We start from the raw sequence: 9,735 nt of genomic DNA on the forward strand, positions 1-9,735 counted from the left end.
CAGCCATCGCCATCTGCTGACGGCTGCGCCGGCGCCGTTCTGCCCATGTGGGCACTTGCTGACGGTTAGACACATTTTAATGTCCTGTCCAGATCTTAACACACTGCGCCTCGATCTTAACCTGCCAAATACTTTCGATGCCATTTTAGCGGATGACCCACGAGCAGCTGCTCGTGTTCTTCGTTTTATCAATTTGACAAACCTCGCTAAGTACATTTGATGATGCTGTTTTTTAATCCTATGCCTGTCAGTCTGTCTTTTATCGTGTTTTCCCTTTTAGTTGTTGTGGTCAACTTGTGCCTCGCGGTGCATTCTTAGAGTAGTCAGGGCGCTAATGACCATTGAAGTTGTGCGCCCTAAAATCACAAAAAAAAAAAAAAAAAAAACTCGTGAAGATTTTTTACGTACCCCAACTTCACAACCATTGGTTCCTCCTTCGTCTAAACATCATGTTTCCAAGAAGGCTAATAAGAAACCCAGTTCATCTCCTTCTCCGCCAAGGCGTGTCTCATCTACAGCACCACCTGGCGGAAATTGCCCTCGGCCGTCTTCTGTGTTGCCGAGGCGCACTGCTGGCGGCCGATCAACCGGCCGATCGTTGGTGGCAGGAGCTGCTCCTGAACAACCTAAGGATCAGGATCTTCTGCCTTCGGCCGAATGCCATTCCATGCTGTCGGTCGCAAGCTCTGAGCAGTCGTTGAGTTGACGGCAACCTTGGTCACATTCCTCCATTTTCTGTTCACCCTATGTCAATTATCCACGGGAGTATCCGCGGCATTCGAGCCAATCGGGATGAATTGTCGATCCTCTTACGATCCTACTCGCCGGTCATCTTCTGTCTTCAGGAAACAAAGCTGCGTCCCCATGACCGCTGCGTCCCCATTTTCAGTCCGTCCGATTTGAACTCCCCTCTGTCGAAGGCACTCCGGCCCATGGAGGACTCATGATTCTTCTCCATGATACTCTCCACTATCACCCAATCCCCTTAAACACTTCCTTCCAAGCTGTTGCTGTCTGTCTTTCCCTTTCTGGATATACCTTTTCTCTTTGTACTGTATACATTCCATCGTCCACACCAATGGCACGAGCTGATCTCCTTCATCTTCTTGGTCAGCTTCCACCCCCCCTATTTGCTGGTTGGGGACTTCAATTCCCACCACCTGCTTTGGGGATCTCCACATCCTTGTCCACGTGGCTCACTATTGCTAGACGTCTTCCACCAAGCGGATCTAGTTTGCCTCAACACTAGGGTCCCTACATTTTTGTCTGCTTCCACGACAAATTTCTCTCATTTGGACCTTTCGGTCGGTACTGTTCCGCTAGCTCGGCGCTTCGAATGGTTCGCTCTTGATGATACACACCCGAGTGACCACTTTCCATGTGTCGTTAGACTGCAGCCTCAACTGCCATATATGCGCCAGCGACGTTGGATGTTTGCCCAAGCAGATTGGACACTTTTTTCGTCTCTAGCGACATTCGATGACCGTCACTTTCCTAGCGTCGACGATGAGGTCACACGTATTACAGACGTTATTCTTAAAGCTGCGGAACGTTCAATACCACGCGCCTCCGAATTGCCCCGGCGCCCCCCAGTTCCTTGGTGGAACGAGGCATGCCGTGACGCAATACGTGAGCGGCGACGTGCTCTTCGCGTTTTCCGCCACCATCCTACTTTGGCCAACTGTATCCGCTATAAGCAGCTCCGTGCGCGATGCCGTCGCGTCATCCGCGATAGCAAGAAGGCAAGCTAGAAATTCTTTATTAGCTCATTTAACACCTTCACTTCCTCCTCGGAAGTTTGGAGTCGGATTCGGCGGTTATCAGGCGCGCCTAGTTTCTCCCCGGTCTATGGGCTCACTATCGCGCGTGATACGTTAGTGGACCCCGTCGCAATTTCTACCTCATTGGGTCAACACTTTGCTGGGATTTCTAGCTCTTCAAATTACCCGCCAGCGTTTCTCCCGAAGAAGCGTGCAGTGGAAGTGCAACCTCTTGCTTTCTTCTCTCAGAATCGCGAAAGCTATACCACTGTTTTCTCCATGCGGGAATTCCAACAAGCACTCTCTTCTTCTCGCTCCTCCGCCCCAGAACCGGATGGTATCCACATCCAAATGTTGCTGCATTTATCATACCATAGTCTGCGTTACCTCCTTCGCCTTTATAGTCGAATTTGGACCGACAGTACTTTTCCCAGACGATGGCGGGAAGCTATCGTCGTTCCTGTTCCGAAACCTGGTAAGGACAAACATCTCCCCTCTAGCTATCGCCCCATTTCTCTCACGAGTAGTGTATGCAAGGTTTTGGAGCGTATGGTGAATTGCCGTTTAGCTTGGTGGCTGGAGTCCCGCAGTCTTTTAACACCTGCCCAATGCGGTTTCCGAAAGCATCGTTCTGCAGTTGACCATCTTGTTGCTCTCTCCACTTATATCATGAACAATTTTCTCCGGAAACGCCAAACAGTAGCAATATTTTTTGATCTGGAGAGAGCATACGATACCTGTTGGAGGACAGGCATCCTCCGCACACTGTTCTCTTGGGGCTTTCGAGGCCGGCTGCCCCTTTTTCTTCGCGAATTTATGGCAGAGCGAACATTTAGAGTGCGGGTGAACACTAATCTCTCCCGCACTTTCTCCCAAGAAAACGGGGTACCCCAGGGCTCCATGCTAAGTGTTGTACTGTTTGCCATTGCCATAAATCCAATTATGGATTGTCTCCTTCCTGATGTCTCGGGCTCCCTCTTTGTGGACGATTTTGCGATCTACTACAGCTCTCAACGGACCAGCCTTCAGGAACGACGTGTTCAAGGATGTCTCGATCGCCTCCACTCTTGGAGCATCGAAACCGGCTTCCGTTTTTCTCCCAGTAAGACCGTTTGTGTTAATTTTTGGCGACGTAAGGAGTTTCTTCCACCCTCCTTACATCTAGGACCTGTCAACCTTCCGTTTTCGGACGTCGCTAAATTTTTGGGTCTTATGTTTGACAGAAAACTGTGCTGGTCCTCCCACGTTTCCTATCTTTCGGCTCGCTGTCTGCGATCCCTCTACACCCTCCGTGTCCTTAATGGTACCTCCTGGGGAGCGGACCGAGCGGTCCTTCTCCGCCTCTATCGCGCCTTAGTGCGCTCGAAATTGGACTATGGAAGCATAGTTTACTCCTCTGCTCGGCCGTCTATTCTTCGGCGTCTCGACTCTGTCCATCACCGTGGATTACGTTTAGTGTCTGGAGCTTTTTTACACCAGCCCTGTGGAAAGCCTTTATGCTGAGACTGCTGAACCTCCGCTGTCCAATCGGCGAGCAGTCCTGAGTCGTTATGCTAGCCATTTGTCTTCCATGCCTGCTAATCCAGCCCATGACATTTTTTTCGACGCCTCCTTGGATGTAGGGTATGCAGGCCGCCCTTCCTCCCTACTACCACCGGAAGTCTGCTTCCGTCAACTGCTCCATTCTCTTTCCTTCCGCTTGCCTAAAACCTTCTTGACAACTTGGGGTACAGCACCGCCTTGGCTCCGTCCCCGGATCTGCCTGCTCCGTGACTTTTGTCAATTTCCCAAGGAAGGTACCCCTTCACTTGTTTATCGTCGGGCATTTGCTGCTCTATGTGCACAAATGAAGGAAGCCACATTTATTTACACCGATGGCTCGAAAACATCGTTAGGTGTAGGGAGTGTCTATATTGTTGGCGACACCCCAAATCGATTTCGGCTTCCCGACCAGTGTTCGGTTTATACTGCGGAGCTTTACGCTGTTCTCCAGGCTGTCCAATAAATCCGTCGCCATCAGCGGGTACAGTATGTTATCTGTTCAGATTCTCTCAGCTCTCTCCTCAGTCTCCAAGCTCTCTACCCCGTCCACCCTCTGGTCCACCGGATTCAGGACTGTCTGCGCTTGCTCCACCTGGGGGGCGTCTCGGTGGCGTTCCTCTGGCTCCCAGGACACGTTGGTATCTGTGGAAATGAGGCGGCCGATATAGCGGCCAAGGCTGCAGTCTCTCTTCTTCGGCCAGCTATTCGATCGATCCCCTTCGCCGATCTACGGAACGTTTTATGTCATCGTGTTGTTCATTTATGGCACGCGCATTGGTCGATGCTTCCCAATAATAAATAGCGGGACGTGAAACCTCTTCCCTGTGCTTGGACCTCTTCCTCCCGAACGCGTCGTCGGGAGGAGGTACTTTTAACTAGACTCCGGATAGGGCACGGTCTTTTTAGCCATCGACATCTTTTAAGCGGCGATCCTCCCCCACTCTGTCCCCACTGCTGTAGACGGTAAGACACCTTTTAATTCAGTGCCCCTATTTTACTCTGTTACGCGCCCGTCTACAGCTGTCGCCTGATATATCGTCCATTTTAGCAGATGACACGCGCTCGGCCGATCGCGTTCTCGAGTTTATTAGTGCCAGTGAGATGACGTCAGTCATTTGAAGCTTTTTTTGGGGACAACCAACCCCTTTCTGTAGTGTATTTTTAAGCTTTCCTTCTGCTTTTAGTTTCTCCAATTTTTTGAGTTTCGTTCCCATTGCTGCTAGTTTCCATTTTCGTTTTTTACTGTTTCCTAAGTCACAGACCGGGCGCTAATGACCATAGCAGTTTTGCGCTCTAAAACAAAAAAAAACAAAAAAAAAACTCTGTTCTAATCCTATTATCAGGAAAATCCTTGGCCGTAGTGGGAATCAAACCTCTACTCTGCTGACTCATGTATAGCCTTCGCAAATTTTGTATGCAGTGCAAACATCTAATTGCACTATCGGCTAGACATTATAAAATGAAAATGATGGATTAATGTAAGCTGAAATAAATGAATTATTTAATTCATTCATTAAGCTGAAATAAATGAATTATTTAATTCATTTATTTCAGCTTACATTAATCCATCATTTTCATTTTATAATGTCTGGCCGACAGTGCGATTAGATGTTTGCACTGCATACAAAATGACTTGGATAGTAAAACAAAAGCCTGGGAGAACGTTTGTCATAACAAAGCAGTTTCATAAAGAATGTGAAGCTATCTGGTAACTTACATGCTTCGCTATGAATAGCCTATTTTCGCCCAAAGGTTTCCTGTATTTCTCTTTAAACCTAGTTGCTTGCATTTACTCTCTTGTCGTGTTTACAGTTAGGTAACTACTTTTCATGTGACTCGTAGATTCTGGGTATATAAGAATAGTTGCATGTACATATTATTTCCTGGAATTTCTTCATATAAGTCGGGCAATGCCACTGAAATATCTGGGGGATGGTAAAACCTATCATGTCAAGCTTTGTGCATACTTAGTCAGAAACAAAAATGCAGTGGTTTGGTTGCATTTATTTAATACTGTAAAACTTCCACTCTAAGACATGATTGTACTGCAGAAACTAGCTTGTCTATCCAAGGCTGTATTTGACAAAAGTGAAGTAACACGTGCAATGTTTTGATTATTCTCATTACTTTGTGGCTTAAGGCTTTTGCTAAATGCCTCCACAAATGTTTTATGCAATCACAGTTCATGAGGAGAGGTGTTCTTAATGCATCCAAACGGACAAGATAATGTGTGTTTAGTTCAGGAGTCCAAACAAATCAATATGCTAAAAACTTTACATTTTAATATATCACCGACTGATGTTTCTTTCCTCTCTATTCACTTTTGGGACACAGAAAGCATGACTGCTTACATCCTTTTATACACATTGTAATTAATGTAAGCGTGTCTTTGGCATGCCTACAGGATTGATAGGTAGGAGGCTGAAGCAGATTTCCGGATCCCTCACTTAGTACTGGCTCTTGAAACTATGTTAGTGTACTTTGTGGGGATAGTTTCTAATCTTCACGCATCTGCCAGTAGAAGATTTTCAGCATTTCCAACACACACTTTCGTAGGCCAAGCAGATCTGTCACATTTCATGCTGACCTCCTTTGTGTGCGTTCAACATTTGCTGTTGGTCTCACATACTTCAACAAATGTTCTAGGAATGGGTGCATGAAATATTCATACCTAATCCCTTTTCTACACTGACTGACTACTTTCCCATCACCCTGCCAACGAACCAAAGTACGCCACTCACCCACTGACGTTCTTTCAAAAGGATAACAACATTTTGCACTTCCTCTGTTACACAATTTTGTATTTCTGCACATTTAAAGCAAGGTGCTAATATTTGCACTACACTGAAATCTTGTCTGGAATATGCAAGGGTGCTTGAATTGTTGTCGGGCACTGCATCGGACTGATTTTTTTCAAGGCAGCAGCTCCTCTTCGTCAGGTATCGCTTCGTATAAATATTGTGCAGTTTCTACAACACTATCTGATGCAACGCCTGATAACCTTTCAGGCAACTACTTCGTTAGAAAAGCCTTGTGTGTGGTGATCTTACCTAGAAATATTTCATTGGATACCCAAAACTCTTAGGTTACTACTAACACTGTCACCAGATCATTAGTTTAATATAACAGTCCCAGCTCACTTACCTTGGCACGTCTGAAGTTATATCTAAATGTCTAGATGTCTGCGTCCTCTCCACCAAGAAAACTTCAGTCTTGTCACAGATTTAGTTTGGTACATCACACATACATCGACATCTGCAAACATACTCCACAAGCCACCATACGGTGCATGGCGGAGGATATCTTGTACCAATCGTATTCATTCCCTTTTGTGCTACACTCGCAAAGGGAGCGATGAAAAAGACCTGTGTATGAGCACTGATTTCTCTTAACTTCTGTTCAGTCGTTACACGAAAATTAAGTTTATGGCAGTAGAATCGCACGGAAGTCTGCCACAAATGGCAGTTCTCTTATTACTATTCCGTAGAATTGTTCCAGCAAACTGCTGACCATTATCTTTCCTTACTACAGTCCTTATGTGCTCATTCCGTTTCATATTCAATCGCGACGACGACGACTCAAACCCGCGCATAGCTATTCTGATTTAAGTTTTCCGTGGTTTCCCTAAATCACTTCAGGCAAATGCCAGGATGGTTCCTTTGAAACGGCACGGCCGATTTCCTTCCCCATCCTTCCCTAATCCGAGCTTGTGCTCCATCTCTAATGACCTCGTTATCGATGGGACGTTATAGGCTAATCTTCTCCTCCTCCTCCTCCTCCTCCTCCTCCGTCTTTTATTCCATTGCGACATTACGCCTATGTATTTAAGTGAGATGATTGCATCAAAAAGCACATCATTCATTCAAAAATAACAGGACTTTCCTTCCTACTCTTCTGCGTTACTTCACATTTTTAACATTTCGAGTAAGTCCCCATTCATCACACCAATTATAAATGTCTAAATTATCCTGTATCATCCTACTGTCATTCGATGGCGACACTTTCCCTTACTGTAGAGCATCATCAGCGAACAGTTGCAGCTTGCTGCTCACATAGGTCGGTCGTGTCGCATTTCCCTGGGGCACTCCTGACGGTAACCTTGTCTTTAACGAACAGCTTTGTCCACGACGTCTTTGAGCCACTCTCATATCTCATAACATATTCTGTATACTCTGACGTTTTTCATTACTCTGCAGTGTGGCACTGCGTCAAACGGTTCTCAGACATCTAGAAATATGGATCTGGCGGTTGCTCTTCATCAATGGTTCCTTTGCACGAGCCTTACTTTCTAGAATCGGGCTGATTTGTCAAAATACGTTTTTTGTCGCAGAGGAATTTATTGTAAGCCCCTGCTTTGGTTAACAAGAGCGTGTTTTGTGTGTACAGGTGACGTCAGCCCAGTGAAGCTGTACGTCGGGGTGCCGGTGGTGGACGAGCAGACGTGCCAACAGCGGTACTCGCGCTGGAACCGGCGCATCGTGGCGTCGCAGATGTGCGCCGGCGGCAAAGAAGGCAAGGACTCCTGCACCGGCGACAGCGGCGGCCCGCTCATGGCCTTCCAAGGCCGGCCACCTAGGGGTATCCTCGTCGGCGTCGTCTCGTTCGGCCCCCGCGAGTGCGGCATGAAGGGCTACCCTGGCGTCTACACCCGCGTCTCCTCCTTCCTCACCTGGATACTCGACACCATTCGGCCTTAACGTCACGCACACGGCATACACCAAACTACACCTTCTAGACCTCTCGCCACGTGCAACATTCGACTGGATGCATCCAGACGAAGTACATCACACATTAATGTTCACATTAGGACAGCGAATATCAGCGATATTACACCTTAAGAGTTGTTAGCTCTTAGCAGTATCTTTTCACATGCCATTACACACCATTGTCTTCAAAATATAATTTCAATACAAATTTTTCTTCTTTTGTTATCTTTAAACGTCTAGTACACACAAAATTCACAAAAACGATCCTTAAAGGAAAAAATTGAAACACACTACTGTCGTGTGATATCCATGTGTGAAACAGGTTAAGAACCTGATTATTATGGGAAGAATCTCCAGTAATTAGTAATAAAATCCATCCTGAGAACAACAAAATTTCGTGAAGTTTCGATAGCTGCACAACATGTATATCGACGACAACTGAAAACACCGAAATGGAACGGCTTAATCCTGACGAGCAAGTGATTCATTGTAAATTCTGTGACAATGTGGTACTGTTAACAACTGCTGCTTCAGCTGACACAGTGTACTGTTTTATGCAGTAACAACGAGCGCTGCCTTCTCATACCCGTTTGCGCTCTAGTTTAAGGAATTGAATTTCCTCCAATTTTCCTACATTCACCAAAACAGGACTTCTTTGGCCACATTGTCGTTATCTCGGAAAATAATTTCGTTTGCAACATTTAATATATTTATGCGTTCTTTGTACATTGCCAGTACCTACATTCCGTTCTGGTTTCCTGTGACACTGTTTCGTGATTACATGTATAGACGTGCTTTCAAGCAGAGAAAGTGATTTTGAACATTGAAACCATACTGTGTATTGAAGAATTTTTACAAACTTAATTTATTTTGTTATCCTTGCACATCATGGGAGTGAGCTGTACCATGATGTATAGACTTACTTTTTTTACTCATAATTTATAAATAAACGTTTTAAAGTATATCTTCTTTCATTTCTGTTTCATGTAAAACGAAAGCATAGCAAACGTCTGATCTTGAGGGTTTCTCGTCAGTAAAGCAGTCACCCACAGACAGACAATACAGGCTTTGACGCCTAGCATGTCTGCATTGTGAACACAGTTTGTTACACTTTTGTCACAGTTGCAAATTACTACTGACCCACAGGTCTGTTGCCGGAGAAATTATCAGTATACTTGAAGCAATAGCTAAATTTTCTGAATGTTGAAACTAATTTGTCAGAAAACTGACATTCTGAAATACAACTACGATATAATATGTAAATACCCAGCAACCTATAACTCTTTGAATAATTTTGTTCATACGAGTTTAGAGTGTTCTGTACTCTGTACTCCTGGTGACATCTATTTTGGGAGACACTGGAACATTATCCTTTGCTTGAATAAATAATCGAGGACATGGAAACAGAATCTAAGTGGCGTCACCTCAAAAGGTGTCCTACAGGTTTCAAACCATATGGAATTATCATTATTATAATTACATACTTCACCATCACATCTGCACTGTTCTTTCTTAAAGTGCGTGCAGATCATGGTTGTTACAAAAAACACCAAAGTGTTCCACAGTAAGCGGAAAGATACACCCTATTAGAAACTGTATGTGAAATTACGAACAAATCACCACTTGACTGTACATACTTCCTGTCACACCGGAAACATAGGCTGTTGCTACACAGTGAAAATACTTCATTGTATCAAACTGCTAACTGACACGAGCAAGAAACCATC

At 45.2% G+C, this 9,735-nt stretch overlaps 1 protein-coding gene across 1 annotated transcript in view; it reads left to right on the forward strand.

Annotated features, from left to right (window-relative positions):
• Nucleotides 1-8,970, forward strand: part of LOC126481053 (CLIP domain-containing serine protease HP8-like) — a 47,189-nt gene extending 38,219 nt beyond the window's left edge. The window contains exon 7 of the mRNA XM_050104574.1: nt 7,689-8,970. Within this exon, the coding sequence (XP_049960531.1) occupies nt 7,689-7,999 (311 nt within the window). The 3' untranslated portion in view covers nt 8,000-8,970. The remainder of the gene's footprint in view (nt 1-7,688) is intronic.
• Nucleotides 8,971-9,735: the final 765 nt, after the last annotated feature.

This window comes from Schistocerca serialis, chromosome 1, assembly GCF_023864345.2.
Source record: "Schistocerca serialis cubense isolate TAMUIC-IGC-003099 chromosome 1, iqSchSeri2.2, whole genome shotgun sequence".
Taxonomy (NCBI): domain Eukaryota; kingdom Metazoa; phylum Arthropoda; class Insecta; order Orthoptera; family Acrididae; genus Schistocerca; species Schistocerca serialis.